The sequence below is a fragment of the Coloeus monedula genome, assembly GCF_965178545.1.
Source record: "Coloeus monedula genome assembly, chromosome: 3".
Lineage (NCBI taxonomy): Eukaryota > Metazoa > Chordata > Aves > Passeriformes > Corvidae > Coloeus > Coloeus monedula.
The window spans coordinates 100,821,858-100,844,932 of NC_138783.1; the positions used below are offsets into that span (position 1 = coordinate 100,821,858).

Below are 23,075 nucleotides of genomic sequence, written 5' to 3' on the forward strand. Positions count from 1 at the left end.
AATCATAACCAATTATCTTTAGAAATAACATTCAGTAGGTAGCAGATCACAATGGCAAAATATCTTCCTTTGAAACTTTGCATCACCAGCTATGTAATAACATGTCCTTACTCAATGGATTTTATTATCACATTTCTCTACACACACATTGTTGCCATTTGGATATGAGTAATACCAAGCACTGCAGAAAAATCATAGAAACTTCAGCTCTTATCTAAAAAAACCATTCCAACTTGATGAATTTTAAACCATTTTGAAGATGAGACACAGCACTTTAAAGTATCTTTTAAAAGATTCGAAATCATTAAAAACCCTACTTGACTAGTCTTAAAAAAACTATAGTGATGAGTTTTTAATTCACTGAGAGAAAAACTTGTGAGACCTACAGAAGTATTAAAATATTATGTCTTTGTTTTAGGATTCTACCTGTCTTTATTTAAATGATCCAGGATCAAATTTGATGCATCTTGTAAATGACAAGAGATACTATTGGTCCAGCTGCAGGGCTAAAATTTTGTGCTGTGTGGTATCCAGGAAAGCGCAACGCATCTTCCTCTGGGGATTATTTAGTGCTTCCAAAGGAAAAATTAAAAACCTTAAAAACTCAGGAACAAAAAAAAGTGTTTCTTTATGTCAGTTGTAAAGATATATACAGTGCATCTTCATAGCATATTCTCTAGGACCAAAAACAACAGGGTCTTAAAAAAATTAAGTCTTTACAGTAATTGGTTTTACAGATTACTTGGTTTTAAAGTTTAGATAGCATAACATTCCTGTCTGTATATGTACATATGTCTGCCATTTCCTTCAGAACATGGAGGATTATAAAATGATACAGACTTTCTTCTCTAAAAATGCCTATGAAACTGCCATACTATATGAAGTTAAGGCTTTTACTGGCCCACAGTCTACACAAGGATATCTTGAATTACACAAAGCATTAGTATTAAGTATCCTAATTTGATTACTTTGGCCAGGAATAATAAAAAGGTAATAGTACATAGTAACAAAGCATACCCAAAAAGCTGTATTTACTATGCTATTCTGAAAAAAAAAAAGGTGTAAAAAGCCAGGTACGAATTCAGCCAGGAACTGATGTCAGATTCGTACTTTAAGATTAGGAATGTTCATGTTCAATCATTATTTGTTACTGAGATACTGAGTACATGTTGGTTTGCTGTCTCTGGCTGTCTGTTCCCATTCAGCGTTTACACGTACCTTTGTCACATTCAAATGGGTTTTACTTCATCTGACTTTAGTCATCTCAAAGACAGTCCTCTATTCAAAGGTAAGCATCTATGCTTCCTCTCACTGGAGTTAACAAAGAAAATAAAGCACCCCCAAAAGGCAATTTATGTCACTTTTCCTAGAAAGAGATGGTTTGGGGTGATAGGCACGTGAACCACAGAAGTAGGGTATGACTAGCTGAGGCTGGATCCTGAACTTTTGGTAGTTATTGAGAAGAATCCCACTGCAGTAACTGAAAGGTATAAATGTATGTCCAAGAGCTCAGTCATGACACAGTCTAGCTGATGTTCCTGCAAATGAAGATAAAACACCAAAATATTATTTCAATGCACAGTTGATGGCTTCAAAGCCAGTCCAAACTACATATATCAACTCTCACTCTTGAAACAGAACAACGCCCACCACTTCACTTTTTGGGTAGGCAAATTTTAATCTTTTACTATGAGACTGACAGTTTTGTATCCGGTTGCTATGACAGCAGAAGCCAAAGAACCATGATCCAAAGTTCACTCTCATACCCCAGTCTCCTTCCCTGTGTGTGATTCTCACATTGCACAGCTCCAAAAGGTTACCAGTATTTAGCACAGTAGGAAGGACACTTGTCCAGGTTCTCTTTTCATGTCTCACATCTGGGAGTAAGACTCCTGTGATATTGCTATTAATGGACCTCCAGGATGTTGGCTAGTCCAAGAGTATCTCCACAGGCATTCTAGAAAATTTGCAGTGTTGCAATTGCTTCTGCCTAGGAAAACAAAAATATAAAAGTAACTATAAACACAGCAATACTACATGTATCTATTTGGAAAGCCAAAGAAAGAGGAGATAATTTCAGCTTCATTTCAAATTTTAATGACTTTCGTAAAGGCCTATCATTTTGGGTACACACCCTGTGTTTACTATACTGATGTTTATGTACAATCTTTTTTACCTCTTAGTCTTTGTTTTGCTAGGCAAAACTCTTTCCTTTCATAAGATTGACTCTTTTCTACTTTTAACACTCCTGAACCTGCTCTCATTTTTCTTAAATGCACTTTTTCAATAAGCTGAGTAAGGCATTTCTGATCAGATGTTATGCTTTCTGCTTTTCTTCATATCTCCACTGGAAATAACTCAGCCAGTATATCCTAGAATCACATTTGTCTTTCCACTGAAAGACTCTGAAACCACAGAAATTCCAGTGACCCCTTAGAATTCCTCCATTTCTCTGGCACTCACCACTATGCTTTAAGGCACCTTTATGTGAGAAGCCTTGGAGCATGAAGTGCTCAAGACGGGAACCTTGTTTGATACAGAGCATATGTGTTTAATTTTATATATGGTGTATCATTTCATCAGATTCAGTTAGCTTTGTATGATCTTGGCCTATCTCCTTAGTCTATAAATAAATAATGACAGATTTATAAATAAGTCAGTTTCTAACCAGCTGAAACTGTGTTATCTTTGTAGCTTTTACCAATGAATAGAGCAGCATGAATGACAGGCACAGGTTCTGCAGTTTTAAAAAAGTCTGGTATCACAATAAATAAATAAATATAGTGCATGTAAGTACCACATAAATATTTTGATGCACTAGCACAAAATATTTCATACGGTGTTTCAGAGTATGCCCAAGCCATTTACATCTGTGCTAGGCCAGCAAGTGCATTTTAGCTGGTAGTTCAATGTTCTCCCAATATAAATAGATGATCAATCATTCTTTGTTGCTATTGTTTTAAAGAATAGTTTGAAACCCAATTCACAGTGAGTGCTAGTACGGCCTGTTCTTTTTGTTCTCCTATCAATACAAGTTTTAACATTAAAAAAGTGCATTGTTTTCATCTGGCTGCAGGAGTACATGTGTTGGGCTCTACTGTAATTTTCTAAGTTCTTGGTTGGTGGGAGAGCGCAGGTGCAAGCCTGCAGAAGAGACTGAAGCTCTGGAAAGGCATGAAGTACAGCACATATCAATATACTCAGAGAACAAACATACAAATTAAAACACTGAAGTGGAGAAAATCCATTCTCATACTGAGAATTATTGTATTACAGTGTAGAGTTTGTGTGGAGATGAATTTGAATTTCACCTGCCTTCCTGCTCTGCTCAGAGAAAACCTTTGGAGACCTAAACTCCAGTGTCTTATTTAAAGCCTGATGCAGGACACAAGTGTAAGGCAATGCATCTGGACTGTTCTTGTGTCAGAACCCCTGGATTTATAATTTCTCCACAAGATGTGTATGAAGAGTGCTTGCACTTTAATTATGTTGCCACGAACCGGCCTTGTCATGTTCCTGTCACAAGGAGGACTCAGTTCGTTCAGGTCTCTTTCCTGGCATGGGTAGAGAGGTCACAGGATGGTGCCAAAAGCCAGGCGGTGGATTTCAGCCCGATGCCTGTCCTCGGTCCACCGCTGATGAACACTCAGTGCGAGGGCTGAAAGCCAAAGGCCCTTCCCCACTCTTGGGGCTGCATGGAACAGTGCGAGCGCCGAAGGAAAGAGGGCTCTCTTCTTTCCCAAGTTTTTGCTTGCAAGGCCCAGGGTGCTGCTCCCGGACTGGGGAGGAGTTGCCTCCTACTCAGCAGGGCTCCCCTTCCCCTCTCGCTCAGCGTGCCGGCCTCTGCCCCGGGGAACTGCAGCCGTGCCCCTCACACCCCGACCCACTGCCGTCCTTCCCCGGCACCGCGGCTCGGGAGGCCCCGGGGGGAGCCCTGGGCTCGGCCCGGCGGCCGCAGCGCCGCCTCGGGCTGGAGCCGGCGATCGGCGCTCGCCCGGGCCGCCGCCCGCGCCCTCCGCTCGCCCACCGGAGCGGACACACCACCGGCGAGAGGAGAAACTCCCCCCGGTACACCCGGCGTTCTCCTGAGCACCCCGCCGCCTCCCTCCTCTGGAGCACTGCAGGGGGGCGGCGGACAGCAGCCGCCTCCCCTCCGGCTGCCGGGGCGCGGGCTGCGGGCAGAGCTCCTGCCGGGCAGCCCCGGCGCCGCTCCGCTCCCGGACCTACCCCGGGAGAGCGCACGGCAGGCGGGGAGCGGGGCGGGGGGGAGCGGGGGGGAGGGCTGCGCGCAGATGAGCGCTGGTCCTGCGAGATGCTGCACGCCCAGCTCCCCGCCGGAGGGGGGTAGCAGCCGCTGTCTCCGCCGGCTCCTGCTTTTTTGCAAGGGCTGTTGCTGCCGCTGGACGCAACCTTCTCCCGACATGGAGCTGCTGCCGCCGCCGCTGCTGCTGCTGGAGTGAGTGAGTGTGACGGGCAGAGCTAGCCGGCCGCATGGATGGATGTGTTTAGCTTTGTGAAGATTGGGAAGCTCTCCGGGTAGGTGTTTGCCGCCGGCGCCGCTGCTGCTCCGAGAACCGCGGGCGTCCCGCGGCTGCGGACGCTGCCCGTGTCCTGCGGGGGCAGGGAAGGCCGGGGGCAGGGAGGGACGGGGGCTGCCCGGCGTGGGGAGCGCCGGCGCCGCTCCCAACTTCTCTGGCAGCGGGGCGAGGGTCTCGGGGTCGGGGTGGGGCGCTGGGCGCTCGCTGCCCCTAGCACCTGCCCGGGCCGCGCCGATGTCCCTGCGCGGGATGGGTCGTCGCCTTCTCCCTTGCGAAGGGACAATGAACTGCGGCCGCAGTTGGGCGAGAGCCGTGCCCTCCTTGAGACGCTGGCCAGAACGGGCGGCCAGAGTGCTTCTGAAAACGCAAAAGCGGCGACAGGAGCCGGAACCGGGGCGCGGTGGCGGTGTTTGAGGGGTGTGTTGGTGTTCGGGGGGTGGTGGCCGCGGTGCGGGTATCGGTCATCTGCCGGAGCGGGGGGCGAAGTTCCGAGGAGCCAGCAGCGCCTGGCCGGGCGGCGCCGCCGGGGAGGGTCTCGCCCTGCCCCTCGGCTCCGCTCCCGCGGTACGCGCCGCCTCGGGCACGCCGGCTCCCCCAGCAGCCGTATTTTTGGAGAAGTGGTGAAATCGTCGCCGCCTCGCATCGTTTGTGAGCGCTGCCCCTCCGTCGTTTCACACGGCGATGGGTGCAGGGGCGGCAGGGGATTTGGCGTCTCTTATCCCTTGCTTGTCAGGCTCGTAGTTGTCGTTGTTTAAATGAGTGGTTGATTTGTATTATTTTTCTCTATTTCTTTTTTTTCCGAATAAACCTTCTCTTGAATGGCCTCAGAGTTGTGGTCTCAGCCTGTGGACTGTTGCGTTCGCAGCTGGTTGCCAGGCCTGGAACTGCATAGATAGATCAAGAGGCACAACAGCCCCTGTTACAATGTTCCCACCGTAGTTACGCGTAACTGGAGGTAGCCCTTCGCAGGTACACAGGGGATTGTGCTTTATCTCAGAGACGCAGTATGAAAGTACTCGAGCCACATTTTTTTTTTTTTTTTCAGGGTTCTGGTGTGAATAATCTTCCTAAAGGATTTAGCTTTGATCACTGTAACTAGGAGTGTTTTTAATTCTTATGATTCACTGGTTCCTACACCATAGTTACCATATCCTTTTCTGTTTATGAGGCAGAAATTGGATGTTGTACAAAAGGGAGAAAGGCCTTGTTAAGGAAATACAGAAGGTGGCCTGCTCCAGTGACGGTCAGGTAGGGAGCTTGTCAAAATGACAGATGGTCTGTAAAGAGCAAATATCGCATGCCTGGAAGTTACTGAGTGCCACAGGTGCTGGCATTGCCTTTATCCCCCAAAATTCCCACCATTGCACCTGGCTGTGCTTACAGCTCTGCTTGTGGCATGCCAACACAGAACAGCTGCTGTCATTCAAGCACATCATTGTCTCATCCTGCTCACAGCAATTTTACACCGTGTGACAGTGACAACACAAGCAGCCCCCTCGGCTTGCCTTGGGTGGTGTTACTGGCTGGTACCACTAGAGCTGCAGTAGCAGGAACTACAGCAGAAACTTTGAGGCGAGGGAAAATATGCTCACACAGATAAGGAATAGGTCATGTAGTATGATATTTATTTCCAGGTAACTGAATTGCATGACCTTCTCCATTTTTTTGGAAACAGTGCTTTAGAAAAGCTCCCAGGTCTTCATGTCACACTTGATCTAGAATCAAAGGCACAGAAAGGGATGTGCCATTCAAAAATGCTGTTATGTCAGGTGCATGGCAGGTTTTAGATATATATTTTGTAAGCTTGGATCTTGGTGTGTACAAAATCTGTAGCTTTCTGCATACTTGAAGACATAGTTAAGATTTGTATTTAAGTAAAGACAGATCATAGAAATTCTCCAGAAGAACCTGAAAGTTCCTCCTGAAATGAAATTGCAAGTTTCAAAGCTTGTATCTGCCTCTGCTTCATTTAAGGATGTGAAATACTTATGGACTGTGTTTATCTTACAGATTGCAGTAAATTATTTGTGTCCTGAGCTACACTTTTTATTTCTAATTTTCTGGTTGTTAAAAGACATAATAGTTTACACAGGATTTGACTTTACTTGCTGTTTCCTAGGTTACAGCCAGGTATCTGTTTCAATTTTATGAGACCTTCTTGAAGAAGACAGGTTCCAGTGTAAACCCCATTTTTAGTCCCTTTGTGCATTTGTGTTGGAAAACTAGTTTGCCCAAAAATACCAGTTGTTTGTTGTTAGAAGGAAGGCATTTCTGAAGAAAATATTTAACTGAGAATGTGATTTACAGGCAGATTACCTACAGAAAGTTGTTTTGAACATGGCTGGTGCTGAACTTTTTTTAAATTTTATTTTGTTGGACATTCAGGTGTCCTCATCTTGATTTGCAAATCTTTTATTACAGTTTTAGTCTGCAGCCTTGATTTTGCAGGCAGTGGCACAGCTAAGCTCTGTTTTGCATGACTGCTGGAAGGGATGCTTCCTAAAGTCATTATATGATTTTAATGAGTCTGGTAAGAATTTAAATTTTGTCTCGATCAATTAACATATAACATTTTTTATCTGGAATAAGCTTAAGATGAGGTTTGAAGTCCTAGAAGGTGGCTACTGGATATAAAATTTTACATAGCATATATAATTTTTTATGTTTTAATTATTTATGTGGGTTTTTTAATGTGATACCTTTGTGCATAGGGTCTTTTAGAGACTCTGCTTCTACAACTGCTTCAACAGTTGTCCATACTTGCTGGGTAAGTGGAAAATATGGGCATAATCTGGAAAAGATGATGTGCAGAAAGGGGAGAGAATGCCAAATTGGTTTTATGACAAATGTGATCTCTGGTAATCTTGTCCTTTCCTTGCCTTTGTAGGTCTGTCAAATTGTGTACTATGCATAAAAATACAGATGCTTCATGATAAAGTTTCTGTTGATTTTGAAAGACTGGAGATACCCATCAGACACTGAAAACAAAAATACTGTGTAGAAATAGTGATCACACTTTCCCAGACATAGCCTCTCCCCGCTCCCTTTTTGGAAATTCACCAATCTAGTAGTGGTCTGGAATAGATGTTTTGGTAGCAATCTTATGGTGTCATTCTCTGGAGGAAAAAAACCCAAACAAACCACCTTTTACTGTAGTGAATTTCCAAGTGTAAAGAATGATTGATAAGCCTTGTTTAATGGATCAGTGCTCTGATGTGAAGCTGTACAAGGCAAGTGAATACTTCTGTAGTGTGGGCTGCGTAAGCATGTATGGTGTGGTAGCATCTATAGTTTGGGAGGGAGGATTAGTGCCATAGGTAAGGTGCATAGCTGAGAGTTGAGGTTGGATCAGAAGTCTGTCTTGCCTGGTATTCTCTCTCAGTTGCTTTTAGCAGCTGCTTGGGGAAAGAGTAGGATGAGGACATGTAAAGAGTGGTGATACTTGAGCATAGGTATAAACAGTGGAGGAAGGATGGTGCTGCTGTGCTGAACATGAAACTGTTTTCAGATCAAGGTAACTATGAGTAAAGGGCATAGTGTCATATTTCTAGTCAGTACTGGACAGATGAACTATGAAACAATAGGTCAGAATAGTGAATGGAAGTTATCAAGAATTTAAGCCTGTATTCATAGAATATATTTTTGGTTGGACTTTTTTTTTTTAATGGGGAATGACTGTTTTTGTGATGTCTGCTGAGGTCAGCTCTATTACAGAGCTTTCACAGCAGGAAGTAAAACTTTGATATGAAAAGATGCTTGTCTGGATATCACCTGAGTGTGACTGAGTGGGGTTGTGACTCTCCAGTGTTGGGATACAAAGTGCCTGTGCCCCTGTTTGTAGCTTTGCAGGATAGCACTAGGGAGAAAATGACATGACTGTCTGCATGAGTGGCTGTCAAGTTCTAAGCTGTGCCAGTACTGCTGAGGTTAGGGTGGACATCTCTGTCCCAAAGTTACACTTCCGGGAGAAGTTCTGAGCTCATGGAGTAATTTGTCACCAGAAAGGAAGTCTCCAGGACACAGGTCTGCAGTATGGGGTAAGAAAGTAGACAGACACCTGTAGGCCTTGTTGTAGCTGTTACAAGTATAATTAATGGATAGTTAGCCCCATGTAACAAACAGGAGGATACTGAGAAGATTTGGACCTGCCCTTAACAGCGATGCTAATTTCTCTTATGGGGTAGGTAAATTTGTTTTACCTGGATCTTCACTTTGCTGCTCAAGTTTAGCACTGCTATCCATCATCCTTGAATTTAAATTTAGTCCATTAAAATGGGGTGTGAATAGCCATATCATTGCTACCCAGGCCCTTGGAATTGACTTTAAAACAATGACAACAAAACAATCCCATAAGTCTGAAAGCTCTTCTTTTCAGAGAACAGTCAAATATGGCTTTTCCTTGTGATTATGATAAAACTGAGGCTGGGTTTCTAACTGAGAAGGAACTTCCTACCAAGTCCTTTTTCAATGAGGTGGATAAATCTCACATTCTTATCTTTAGCGTTTATCTTTCCATAGCTGGCCATCTCTAGTCAGGTAGACTGACTTGGTACCTGCACAGATGTTTGGACTTTTGGGTTCTTGCTGCTTATAAAAGTGAAAGAAGCCTAAACAGATGTGGAACCTTGCATTTGTTCTCTCCCTTTCCAGCCTTTGTAGCCCTGTGCTCAGTTTTGTTCTCTCCAGATACTGTCTTTAGATGTCCTGCCAGACTGCTGTGAGAGGTTCTCTCCTAGATCTGTGCTAAAATGTAGCAGACTAGAAGCTGTGCCTGTATATTCTGAGTACTAAGATCTGTTGTGGTTTTTTCTTTGTTTGTTTGGGATTTTTTTTTTTTGTTTGGTGTTTTTTTTGGGAATAGGGTTGCTTGACTTCATGGTTAAGTTATTTTTATGTGGCCAAGCACATATATGTTTTTAGATTTAAAGTTCTAAAATTAACCAGTCTATTGTTTGGTATTTTGAGTTTTTCGTTTGTTTGTTTGTTTTTTTTTTTAATTTTTAATTAATTGAAGAATGTTTTGGGATGCTTCTCTGTCTTTATCAGAATAGCACCTTGCTTTATCTGTGATTTTCCTTGCCAAATTTTTATTTTGCTGTAAAATTAAAAAAAATCTTATCTTAATGGAGAGACAGTTGAAACGGTGATTAACTTACTGATGCTGTTTTGCATATGATTTTTGGAACAATTCTTATGAGTACTCTTTGAAATGACAATATCGTAACTTGTAAGTTATTTTCAGTATTTACAAAAGACTCAGTAAGAAAGCCTATGATTATCCTTTTTATGTTCAAAGGAGGTAATTTAATTGCAAAAAGCATTTTATTATGCTGGATGATAATTCAAATAACCAATAATTCATTTCAGCCTTTTTTCTTGAGGACTGCATTACATTTAGTGGCACATTTGCCTGGTCACATTAATATAGGAGCTTTACCTTATATTTCATTATTTGTCTGTTTTGTTTTGTTAGCTGACACACATAATAAAGACATATGCTTTAATGTTTGTGATGTTGGTAATGTTGTATGTCACAGTGACTTCAGCAGTTTAGAAATTTATTAAAACCACTCCTTACATTATGAACTCCTGTCAACTTGTCAAGTGGCCACTGAATGATGATGCAACTCTGCTAAATATATATGTTCTCTATACTGTTTGCCTCGCAATACAGTGCTGAAAAGATGTAACCAGGAACAACATTGTCTCCAGAAATTTTTGAGAAAGCAAAAAAAAAAAAGAGAATAAACTCACAGTAATGCTTTCTTTCTCCATCTTCTACTAATTACTGAAGAAGATGGAAAGAAAACTTTGAGAATTGATGCTTTGATTTAAGAAAAATCAAAATGTGCAGGTTCAATATAATGCTTTCATTTCTAGGAGGATGTGTTTTCTGTTTGCTTTTGCTTTATTTTGGAAAACTTCAATCTGTAATGTAAAATCATTGGTGATATGGCTGAATCAAGAATCTTGGGATAGTTTCTCTTATAACTGTAGCCTGCACCAGTGTTCTTGTGTGTGCATGTTTAAGTCATTCTGTTAAAATTTTCATATGGTTTGAGAAGACATAAAAGGTTTTTTCATGGATTTTTGCCTCTGTATTCACTGGTACCAGGATGAGCCTGAGGTTTTTTATAGTTTTTCTTTAGTCTTTTGAGGGGGGAGAAGGTCTGCGTGTTCATGGTCTGATTTGGTTGGTTTGTTTGTTTTTGAGAAGCCTGCTTTTCAGCCTGACAGATTCATGTGGGAAATTTCAGTTAAATTGAAAAAAATTTCTCACCATATCAGTAATAAAAAATGAGAATTTTTTCCATATTTTGCAGCATTCTAGGTCATTATGGAAGTGTATCAAGCTGTTCATAGGGAATACAAATCATGACCTGAAATAATAAGAGGATAATACATGGTCTCAGCTCCGCTTGTAATCTGGTGCAGAAGGGGTATTTTACTGCTCTTGACAGCATTTCCAAGCAGTTATGTCAGATCTATCACAACTTAGTATCTGACTGATGAGACAAAGAATCGACTAAAGTCATGTAGGAGCCACCATCTCTTATAAAATGAACCATCATCTGGGAAGGATCTGTAACTGCTATAGACAAATAATGCAAAAAATCACATGTTAGGAAAGGAAAGGTAATTTTGGATTCCAGTCCAACTGTGTCATGCACAAATAGCTCTATTAAATCAGGGAAGACCATCCAGGTATATGAATTACTCATTTTCATGGATGTTTGCACATAACCTATTTGGATCCATGTTATGGAAACTTTTGGTGCTGATAAAGTATCAGTGTTTAAATACTGTAGGGACATGCTAGAATAGGAATTGACTTCTGATAACCAAACTGTATTTAAAGCTGCTTTCTATAACCATGAATAAAGGTATTAGTTTTGTGACGTACCTTGAAGAAATTGTGAAGTGAAAAGGCTGCATATTTATTGAAGGTATGTTTAAAGACTTAAAAATAATCAGAGAGACTCTGTTTCCAGTAATTATTCAATTTACTGGAAATGAAGCAAATAACAGTGCCAGTAGTATAAATTTCAGTGAGCAATTGCATTTCAAATCCTCGTGAAATCCACACTGCTTAAAATCTAAACCTGTGAAAGTACATTGGAGCTAGAGATGTAAAGTACTCCCCGACTCAGAAGTCTCTCTGACCTAAATTAGGACCTGATGTTGTAGAAGTTTCTACCAGTATTCCTTTAGTTCAGAGTGTATACTCCCTTTAATAGGTTAATTATTGGCTACAAACTGAGAAATTAATTTTCATTAATTTTAATAACCTACATTTTTAATTATAATAAAGTCAGTGAGTGGACTTGTCAGGTATCAGTTTTAGCTATGGGAGTGTGGGGAGATAAGGTTCTGCAGAATAGATGGATATCTTTCACGATTTTGAGAACTGCTGGTAGAAAAATAGATTTACACAGAGAATAGCAAGAAGGGGGTGAAGAATAAGAAGGAATATTTGTATGCTAGAGTCAAATGATGAGAATGAGTTTTCTTATGATCTGGCCCTTGATAGAGTTTATTTTTGGATTTTGCTTGAAATTTTTGAAACTTTAAGGGAAAGAGACTTGGGATATTGCAAGGTATTATGACCTTTTTATATCTACAGATAATCAAAACAAAAAGGCAGGTATGTGTGGATTGATGCAAACTACTTAGTGATTTACATGAACAGTCAAAAGACCAAAAGAGTCTCCCTTCTGTTCTTCAGAATTCATTTCTGCATATGTCCTTTTTGTTTGTTTTTTGGTGAGTGGAAGAGAGAAGACATAATTGTTGAAACTAATATTGTGTAAGAAGAAAATCTAAAATCAGTTTTTGTAAAACTTTACAGTACTGATTGTACCCTATTTAGAGTGAAGGTTTTCATTAAGGTTTGTGCATGATTGAGTTTTAATTGTTCAGATGAACAATGAGCCCTTCTCATGTAAGTGCTAACATATTTGTTTAAAGTATTTTTCCAGCATTATGCAGCCTGTAAGGTTTTGCTTATGTTGCTTATATATTTTGTAGTTTCACTGTTTGTTTTTAATCCTGAATTTGTGATTATATTCCTCTGGATTTGGCACTACTCATGTGTTTGGAAAGCAAAATGGCAGTAAATGCTACCAGGAGTACTAGCAGTTGCACCAGCCATGTAAAACAAGCCAGGCATGTGTTGCAAGTCCGAGCTGCCTTATTTCACTTGTGCTCTGTGTTTGACTGAAATAGAGCAGTAGAGGACTGGAGAAGAAATCTGGAAATAGTCCATATCTAAGCAGATTTGTAGAGGCAGGATACTTCATTACCTGGATGCCTGGATGATGGCACTGACTTTGACTTGCTCTAAATGAGGCTGTGACAGCCCTTGAGGCACCTATGACAGGAGCCTTGAGAGAGTGGAGATTGCAATTGCACAGACGAGCCTGCCCCAGTGGGGATAAAGTTCAAACTTTGGGGTTGGAACTAGATGATCTTTAAGGTCCCTTATAACCCAAACCATTCTATGATCCTATGATTTTTTTTTTTGCTTGTGATGTTAGACCTTTATCCCACAAAAAATAATTTGAAGATTACTATGGCAATACCTTCAAAGCCTTACCCACTCTAGAAAGGGGTGGGCTGTCTGTTCAACTCTGCAATATGTAACAGGTTGCACACCTTTATCACAGGAAAGACAAGCTTTGTTCTGACTGTACAATGTGACTGATAAATCAAAATGTAGTACATGCGTTCAGGTAGAAGTTATCAAATTTCATGGTTTTTTTACTGGCATTAGGTTTTGGATCATATGAAAGTTGCTCTATAAAGACATCTATTTTCTTGGTTTTTATTTTTGACTTGTTGCAAATTTCAAATGATGTTCACTGAATTTTTAATTTTCATCTTTGAAGAATTTTTTTTTCCCAGTGAAAGAGGCAGATAGTTTTCTTATGAAGTTGGCTATCTGCCTAGGTCTTTGCTTTGCATAATGTATTGTACGTTACCTGTCATGTTTACAAGGAGTGCCTTCTCCTCTGTCAGGGTCCACAGTGAAGGGGGACAGAGAAAAACTGCACGTGGGGAATGATCTGTACTTGACTATTCTGCTTTGAAGGCAAGGTGAGTATGGGCTACAGCGTGTAATAGTGGAGGAATGGCAAAGGCAGGAAGAGAGAAATTGGAGAAAGGAAGTTAATGAGTGTTGTATTGGACGGGGGCTAATTTGCCATGAGTGAATTGAACTAACTGGTCAAGAATAGCTGATCTTTATGTGAACTTGCATTGTTGCCTGTGTAGGAGTTTATTTGCTTCATAAGGCTGGTTGAATTAATTGGTGAGATGTGCTGTAATCTGTGTGCCTGCTGTTTTAAAAAAAGGAAAAATTCACTCCAGCATTGGAACAGAAACAATTTTTTTGTTTTCTAAGGTCTTGAATTTTTTTTTGAAAGTCTTTCTTTCTCTAGGGGGTTTCTGATGGCTAAGCTTGAACTAACTCAACACATGAAATAAGATGGCGGTCCTTGACTCCCTATGTATTTTCTGTCTAAAAGACCCTGTAATAAGGATGGTGCTTTTTCTCAGGGTGATGCTTATCCCCTGCATTGGTTCACTGGTCAGCCCTGTAGCTTTTCCTCCCTGCTTTGAATGCAGATAACTTGACTGCAAAATCTGTAGTCTTTGGGGAATGCATTTATGTTTCATTTTGACTTTAAAAAAGTCCAAAAAACCAGAAAGCATTTGGCTTTTTTTTTTTTTTTTTTTAATTGGTATGGGGAAGAATGAGGAGTAAGCCCTTGTACTCTGAGGCACTTTGAGAGGGCACTTCCATAATATGATCAGCCTCATGTAACATCTGATGGTAGAAGACCTAATGAGGCTGTGGTGTCTGATTTACACTTTCTTTTGCTTTTTAGTTTCCTCATTTTGTCCCCTGCAGCCCTTTATGTCTCACACCATGGTGAGCTACTTCAGGGACTAAAACCACTAGAAAACTGGTTTTAGTTTGTTTAATTTCTGCTGATGTAGATATCTAAACTGGCTTGGCAGAGGTGATTGGAGTACGTTGTCTTGGGCAGCAAGATGGAAGGGGAGAAGGGGAAGTGGAGCTTCTGGTGTATGCTGAGCTCTGTTACATTGCACCCCATTTGGTGGTGGGTGCTGCTGTGGGAGAACATGGAGGTGAGGCCTTTCTTCAGGTACCTCTGGCAGCTGAGAAGTGGGGAGGCTTTGTGAGAACCCCACAGCTGAGCAAATCCGGGAAGAGAGGAGTTCCTGCAAAAGATGGCTTGGAGTGAGGAGAAGCTGCTTCAGCCCCTCTGAAATTCCTTAGGGAAGCATGAGAAACCAGGAAAGACCTATCTTTTCCTGCCATTGAAGCCTGTTTTGCTGCCTTCAATTGACTTGGCTTTCCTTGGGCGCTTGGGAAATCAAGTGCAGGTTCTGCGTGCTAAATGCAGCTTTTGTGTGTCCTGCACATCCTGATGTCTCAAGGTATTGCACCCTCGCTCCCATGCCATGCAGTTTAAAGAAACTGGCTTCCTGTTCTGTTCAAAAGCAGATTTCTAATAATATTTTTACCTTATTAGGCAGGAGAGGAGTGTGGTTGTCCAAGGGATTAATTTTTCTAGATTGCTTGTAGAAGAGGAACTGCCCAGGATAAATGAGAGGTTGTTTAAATTTTTTTTTAATCTTTTAAATAATGAACATGCGTTCATTCCTAGCAGCAAGTTTGCAGTTATATCCTTTCCATGGATGTGTGTTCCAGGTTCTGGAAGCTGTCTGAAGAGATAAAAGGTTTCTTTCAAATGCTCTATTTCTGAACTTGGAAAGAACATCATACAGAAGCAAGTATAGTGTGTCTGTGCTACTTCTGAGACCACAAAAAATAACTGGAGAGTATTAATGGCTTGCTTTTCAAATGCTCTTCATCTTTAAACTGGAAATGGGAGTTTTATAGGTGCATAATTAGCCTGAATTTTTAATTATGCTTTGAACCATGCAGCTTTCTCTTTTTTAACACCAGCAGTAGTAAACTTTGAGGAGTTTCCATAGAGCAATTTTTCACTTCCTTCTGTATCAATTTTGTCATTTGTTATACATATATGGCACTTCATCAGCCCCCTTCCTTGTTGATCACTTTCATACTTTGCAATGTTTATCCATCAACTCTATCACATCGTTGAAAATGTTGTCTAAAAAAGGTGGTGGTTACAGGGATCTTGAAGGATACATCTAAAGGAGAACTCTAAAAAGCCTCACAACAAATTATTCTATAGAAAAATTTTGATTTAGAACAACTAAATCTCTTTTGGCTTGGGTGTTTTATGTAAAAAAAAATATGTGTATAGTATATCAAAGGAAGTACTGTCAGGATGCACAATTAAAACTACTGTAGCTTTTACACATTTTTTTCTAGATGGCTAACATCATGCATCTGCATGGCTTATAGTTAGCATGTCTTACAGAAGACCACTTTAAAAGTAATATCCTTGGAATATGAACAGTGGAATGCAAGTCTGTTTTGCTTTAGTTGATATGTTTGGATAAAAAAACTTCCAATATCTTTATTTTTTGATGCTGAATATATTGCACATTTGTTTACTGATACAAAGGTGTGTTCTTTCAAAGCAAAACATTGATTATTATTCTTCTCCTTTGATGGCTTTAATAGGCATTAAGGTCCTGTATAGATCTTGTTGAGAAAGGGGTGTTCTGAGATGGCAGTGTGGAAAGCTGGCAGATTCTTTGTCCCTGCCACTTGTTTCCATAGTTGCCCTGTTGGATTCAAGTTGTCCATGGTATCTAGGTGTGCTACTTGGTGCAGTGACTGTTTAATAGATTTTAATAGTAGCCTGCTGTGTAAAGGGTAAAGGATGAATTTCACTCTTCCAGATGTCAGTGCAAACTTCCTCCTTCATCTCAGCAAAAGTACTTTGTTGTTCTTTATTGGCAGAATGTTGATGTGCTTCTTGTTGTGTTTTCTAAAGCTCATCCAGACCTCATAGTGTTCTTAAGCCTTGTAATGACCAGACAAATGTATGTTTTTGGAAATGTTTCCCTTTCATTAGTTTTCTTTAGCCATTAATGTCAGAGTTCTCATGTTACGTGCTGGTTCTGAAAAAGAGAAATTCTGTTTTCATGTTAAATGTTTAAAATGTTTCTTTCATAGGAGAAGGTAAAGCAGCATTAATTTCAAATTTTTTTTTTCCCTGAACAGTTCATAGTTCAGTGTTGCAATGAGCAGCTTTCCAATTAGAGGACACAATACCTTTTCTACTGGGTGTTATTTCAAAATGGCTGAAATTTATTTTAGTTACATAAAATGTTACTAGTAGTATTTGTATATATTTTTTTACCAGGCTGTAATCATAACAATTGACATTTAATCTGCTCATTCAACATATTCTTTTTTTTTTTCTTCTATAAATATGATGGTAAGCAGAAAACAGTTTGTCTCTCAATTTCTGTGGTATGGTTTGCTGTTTTATTTCTGTTCCCCCGTCTCCCTCCCATCAGTTTCCAACTCAAGCAGCTTTCTTCTGCTAGTTCCCCTCTTTCACAGTGAGTACTTAATGCTGACTCACCAGTTATTGTGATTGGACTGCTTGGCAGTATTGGCAGGGGCACAGTGTGTGTGGGCACTCTGACCGCAATAAAGACACCCTTCTGATCCAGATCTCTTTTTTATTAATTAGTTCAGTATTCTGGCTTTTAAAGGTGTTGGGGAAATAGGTGGTTTAGGCTTTCATTTATACTTATGTTCAGGGGAGAAGAGTTTTGAGCATTAGACAGCAAATTCATGGTGATTCTGCCTTTAGTGAACAGTGGCACGAAGGTGTAAAGTTTGTGTAGTGTTATGTGAAACCATAAGGAAACTTTGCTCTTGTTTTTGTGTGGTCTTTGCTAAAGTTGAATTTGTAAGAATGGCATGGCTACTTTGTTTTTCAGATACATAGCAATTGTTTTATTCTCTCTTTATGTCATCATTTTTTTCTTTCTGAACCGAGAGGCACAGCCCCTATAACTAAAATGCGGTAGATTTTTCTCCTTCCAGCCAGTGTGCACACTGCATAGGCCAAATAACTCTGTGTACAGTGTCTCTTTACTCAGTAAATAACAGTGTAACTTGAATTGCAGCCAAAACTTTCTTTGCAGGCTTAACTGTTGCTCTAATTTCATCCTGTAGGACCTGCCTGTCCCAGGTGCCATTTGCCTGTTCCTGACCAGCCACAACTGGCCCCAAATACCGGAGCAGAGTTAATGAAGCGCCCTCAGCACAGAGCTGCAGTACCCACTGCTGTCAGGTTGGGTGAGGGAAGAAAACCTCCTCTACATATTTTGGGTCTGCTTCCCTGTGCTGATGGAGTGCTTCAGAATGTGATGGTTCCCAGGCTTGGCAGACCCTTCAGCAGGGATGTGTAATTGATGTTATGTTGAAAGATGACACCACCTATTCTTCAACCTGGCAAACTTCGTTCCGCAACCAGTTTGAATAATTTGCTGAAAGCCTGGCGTTAATAATGACAAAGCAGCTGAATGTTTGGTGATTTAGGGGTCTGTAAATGCACCATTGTGTACACATGCCCACTCAGCTTACCATACAGCTCCTATAAAATATGTATTGAGAGTCTTTGCTATACAAATGGAACAGTCATTTTGAATGCAAAGACCATGGCTTTCCATTCTCAAGATAGACTTCCATAACTTATGTCTGTTGTATTGAAAGTTATGGTTGTTTCACAGTAGAAGAAAAAAATACTATTTCACCTCTGAGAAAGGTATTTCTGTAGTTTAGTGCCTGGTGACTTGTTTAGTATTTTTTGACATTTATCAATACATACAAATACTTAGTGATAAGGATGGTGGGCAACTGAAAGGAAAACTTACCTGTGTAGTGATCAGGCACTGGGCTTAATGTAAAAATCAGCTCACAGATTTAATCTGTCACCTGGTAAAACATGGGAGAGAATTTTGTTCTAGAAAAAGCCACTAGTTCTAATTATCTGGTTTGTTGTGTATTTCTTTTGATTTCATGATAGTGGGGTGGACAAAACCCCAACAATTAAAGACAATTTTTTACTATTTATTTTTTCCTTTTAGAAAGAGCTGGGTGTTTGGTAACTGGTTGTCTATAAGCTGATGAATACTGAACTTACACATGAGGATATATAAATTTCAAGCTGGTTTTTAAAATTTAAGGCTGCCTTTGGCATTTCATTCTACCAGGTAGATATTGGGCATTAATTATGAATTTTCTAAAGGACATGCTATTTCCATGTGGAATTGTCTAGAAACATGCTTTTCTAGTGCATAATTAAAAATACCCATGCTCAATTTAAAAATGCACTTTTTACATTTCGGTTTTAAAACTGTCTGCTTTCCTCTGCCCCATGTCCCTATAGTGATTCTGATTGATTGCAGTGGCACTTAGTGGTGACAGAAGAGTGCATCACCTGCAGTCAAGCTCACTTTCTTCTGGATTTAGTCAGGAGTCTGCTCCCTTGGATGGGAACTCCAAAAGCATTACTGGTAGACTTTTTTTCTCCCCTGCTTTCTTTTTTTTTTTTTCCCCCTTCTGATTTTTACTTCCACAGTTCAGAAAATCAGGAGAAATGCTTTTGCTGAGAATGTTTAGTGTGACATGTCTGTCAGTAGCTTGGAAGGAGCTTTTCATTCATGTTACTGGGTAACTTCTTAATGCAAAATAAACCCTTGTATTTTCCTGAGTTACTTGTAGAAAACCCATCAGCATCCAATGGCAGGATTTAAATGGAGAATGTTCTGTTCATCCGCTGGGTAAGGAGTGGACTTGGCAGTGTTTTTAAAAGCATTGTTTAGCTTCCACTGTAATGGGGAATAGATTCACAGATCTGGTGAGACAATCCATGCTCACCTGGAACACTGCATAGTTTCAGATACAGTTTTAAAAAAAGTGCTGGAGGACAGGAAGAACTTCCACATGCTGGTAAGTATTTGGGAACTGATGAAAAAAGGACTTTCTTAGAGGTATACAAAACTAAACTTTTAGGTGAGGTAAAGCATGGGTTTGATATTCACCCTTATTTCATCAAGAACTTTGGACTTCCAGAGTAATTAAAAAGAGAAAAAGGAAGAAAAGGCAGAACAGACTTAAGAGGGAGAAGTTTTATGAAACAATGTGTGCATCCAGAACGAACGCCTGTTCAGTAGCTGTGCTCTTTGCAAGCCTTAAATACCATCAAGAGTTGGATTTTTCTGGAACATTATAGTCTGATTTAGCATAAAATGTGTTAGAATCCATGTTTCCGTGGCATGTAATTTGACTTCTAGCTGATGAAATTAGGCAGAAAGGTTTAAAGGTCAGTTTGCTTCAGATTTCAGTTGCATTTGGCCTTAGTATGGATAAGGCATCACGAGGAATAGCATTTTGGAAAACGTTCTATTCTGTTTGTTGGCACAACATATTGCTACCACAAAGAAAACATGAGCTTTAAACTTTCATATGCTTCATTGGGAAAAATGTCTTCTCATCCATCTTCAATGGGCTGCACAGCATAGCACTTAGCTCTTAATATGAACTGTAATTTAGAAGGATATTCAAAATGTAGCAGTCTGTATATGTTGGTAAAAACAAAATTGAATTCTATCACAATTTTTCCACTTGGAGAGGATAAATAGTAAGTAAAGTGATGAGAATCTGGAAGACATGCTGTTGGTCAGCTGATGAGCATTTGTTGGTAAATTAAATTATGATGACTTATGTTTAGATTTCTCCAGAGGTTTTTTTTTTTGGTAGTTTAAATGTTCACTTGTCTACAGGACCTGTAGAAGAAATAAAAAAATATGGAAGGCAAGAGATAATCTACCTACTCTTGAGTGTCCCTACATTTTCTATTTGCTATGCAAAAGTGAACTGCTGTTAGCTAGTTTCATGTACATTAACCTCTGTGTGAGTTTATAAGCACCGTTTCTGGAGCTGTCTACAGATCATGCAGAATCATTGAACAAATCATTCCAGAAACTAAAAAAGCTGTATGCCAAATGAGATTTGATAGCTGCTGAGGTAAGTGTGTAGGTGAACTATAAAGCCCATTTTCAATGATGTGATATATTCTAAAGTTTTGGTGACCTCCAAAAGCTACAGAAGAATCCAAGTAACTTTGTTAACAAAAAAACCACACATCCTTAGGTATGAAAATTTACACCACATCCCTGAGGCTATTGAGTGTTCCAGACCAGTTCATGTTGGCTAATACAGAATACCAGATGTCCCTGATGAGCAGATCTGGGAAACCATTTGGCAGTAGCTAGTAGAGAATATCATTAGGCACAATGGTGTTGCAGAATTTCTGCCCTTCTTTGGATTTTGTGCATTTCATATCCCCTCTGAAGGCTGGAGATCTGAGCCAACATCTGTCACTCCTGACTACCAGGCATTAGGATATTCCAGGAAGAAAGAATTCTGTTGCAAATACAAGAATGAAAATGGAGTAGTGAAGAATATAATGTCTGGCACTTAAGTAGTTGTAATTAACTGCTTAGGAAAGGGACTCCTTTGATTCCAGACCCTTTTCCTGGGCTTATCCAGGGCTTTAATTCTCTCATTCTAACACAGGTAAGCAGGACAGAGATGAGGCTTAGGGCTCCCAAGAGCCAGCAGCTTCTGCAGCTGCCCTCCATTTCATTCCATTAACCATTCCCAAGTCATTCATATGTACAAAGGTGCCTAGACTATGTTCCTCCCTTCCTTACTCAACTTTGCCTCTGTTTAGTCCCACTTTGTAGCATATATCCCACATGCTCCTGAGAAAACCGTAGATTATTTTACTTGTTCTATTTTCACCCAGACTTAACATTTCTTCAAATACTTTTATTAGAGGGTAGTCACAAATTTTCATTTTGTTGTAAAATAAAGCCAGATAAAGTAATCCAAATCCAGCAAAGCTCCAAAGAACATGTATTTTGACAGCTTCTACCAAAATGACTTAAGAGGGCTATGCTACTGGCAACTATAGTTTTCTCAAAATAGACCTCCACTGCAGTGCAACGTTACGCTGGAACAGTCAGCTATGGTGCAGTTGGCTTTTTTCCCCCCTTCCTTTTCCCGTACTTCATTGATGCCAAAGACAGTATAGCTAAATAACCTAATTTCTTACTTTTATTATGAAAATAAATATATAAATGATTAAAATGCATTCTAAGCTTGAAAATGAAAGCCTCTTACACCAGACATATCCAAATATGAGCCTTTAATGTCACTGGATTTTTTCCTTGAGGGAGGTGCTGGACTGTGTGTTCTGTTACACATGATGGTTTTCCAAAGCTAAAATTAACATTAGGATAGGCTTAAAAAATTAGCTGGAAGCTATTTTTGTGCCGTCCTTGGAAGCTGCGTACTTGCTATTTTGTGTTGAGCAGTGAAATAAAATAAATCACTCTCATGAGTACTGATCTGGGTTATTTCAGTAGCATGCTCCACCACAGCAGGTGGTAAGTGTGCAGGTCATGAATGCTTTCTTTGTGGCTTTCAGTTGTTTTTTGTGGAGGAGGGACTGCAGATAGTGGTGGCTGTGTTGGGGTGGTCTCCATGTCACCCTACTGTGGCTGTGCCGTATTCTTGTAAAGCCAGAAGAGGGAGCACAAATGAAGACCTTGTTTCTAGGACGTGACTTAGCTCCATGAGGTGGATCCCAAGCCATGGAAACGCTGAGGTCACATGTGTAAAGTCAGGGTGCCTTGCTCTATTAGACTGCATGTGAATAAAGAATGAGAAATACGAGCTGGTGTGGGCTCCAAAAGGGAGGAAGAGGGCTCAGTGGAGGAAGTGAAAAGACTAGGAAAAACTGTGCTTGGCATAAGGACTTTTAAAGCAAAAGCAAATTGTGGTTTGCTATTTAAAGTTAGCAAGTGTATTTGGTTTGTAAGATCAGGAGTGCTTTTCATGAATCAAGAAGAAATTTTTGTGTTGCTGTGCAGACCAGATATGTTGGATAGTTGATACTCATGCTTTCTACAGCTTTTTAAAATGTAGTTTATTAAATACAGCTGTTGTGTCTTATCATAGGTCCTGTAGCATGTTCCTAAGGTCTTTCTTGTTTTTTATAAGCACACTGATTTACAGGATTGCTAGTTTGCAAATATATAAAAATTTATATGTACTTTTACAAATTATGTATTTTTAATGGTGACTGCAAACATTGTGTGATGAGCAAAGGTAGTATTGAAACTAATCACTAATAGGAAGTATGTAAGGAGACTGAGGTGTTGATTAAATTTTACAAATTGGTCTCCTTGATGGCAATAGCTATTTTGGTTGCAAAGGCTTGTTGACAGATATGCAACTGCTTCCTACTCAAATTAGGAGACCTTTCAAGAGTATAGTCTTCTCCTGAGTGTTTTCTGAGACTTTGACTGCACTAGCTTGTTTGAGGAGTGTGATACAGGTGAACGATATCTTGAAAAGAATAATTTAAAAAGCAAAGCTGCAGTCTTATTAGCCTCTTGCATTCTTTTTTTTTTTTTCCGTATATTTGGTTTGTTTTGTTTTTCAGTTTATTGTTGGGATAGAACGCCAAATTTCAT

The 23,075-nt window shown here is 40.2% G+C and overlaps 1 protein-coding gene across 2 annotated transcripts in view; it reads left to right on the top strand.

Annotated features, from left to right (window-relative positions):
• The window catches only part of FRMPD4 (FERM and PDZ domain containing 4), a gene marked incomplete at both ends in the record, with an annotated part of 407,102 nt that overhangs the window by 98,161 nt on the left and 285,866 nt on the right, over positions 1-23,075 (top strand). The window contains one exon of one of the 2 annotated variants that reach the window (XM_082278917.1): positions 4,496-4,536. The exons of the other annotated variant lie outside the window; for it this stretch is intronic. Within the exon in view, the coding sequence (XP_082135043.1) occupies positions 4,496-4,536 (41 nt within the window). Of the gene's footprint in view, positions 1-4,495; positions 4,537-23,075 lie in introns of those variants that run through there. 2 annotated transcript variants of the gene reach the window in all.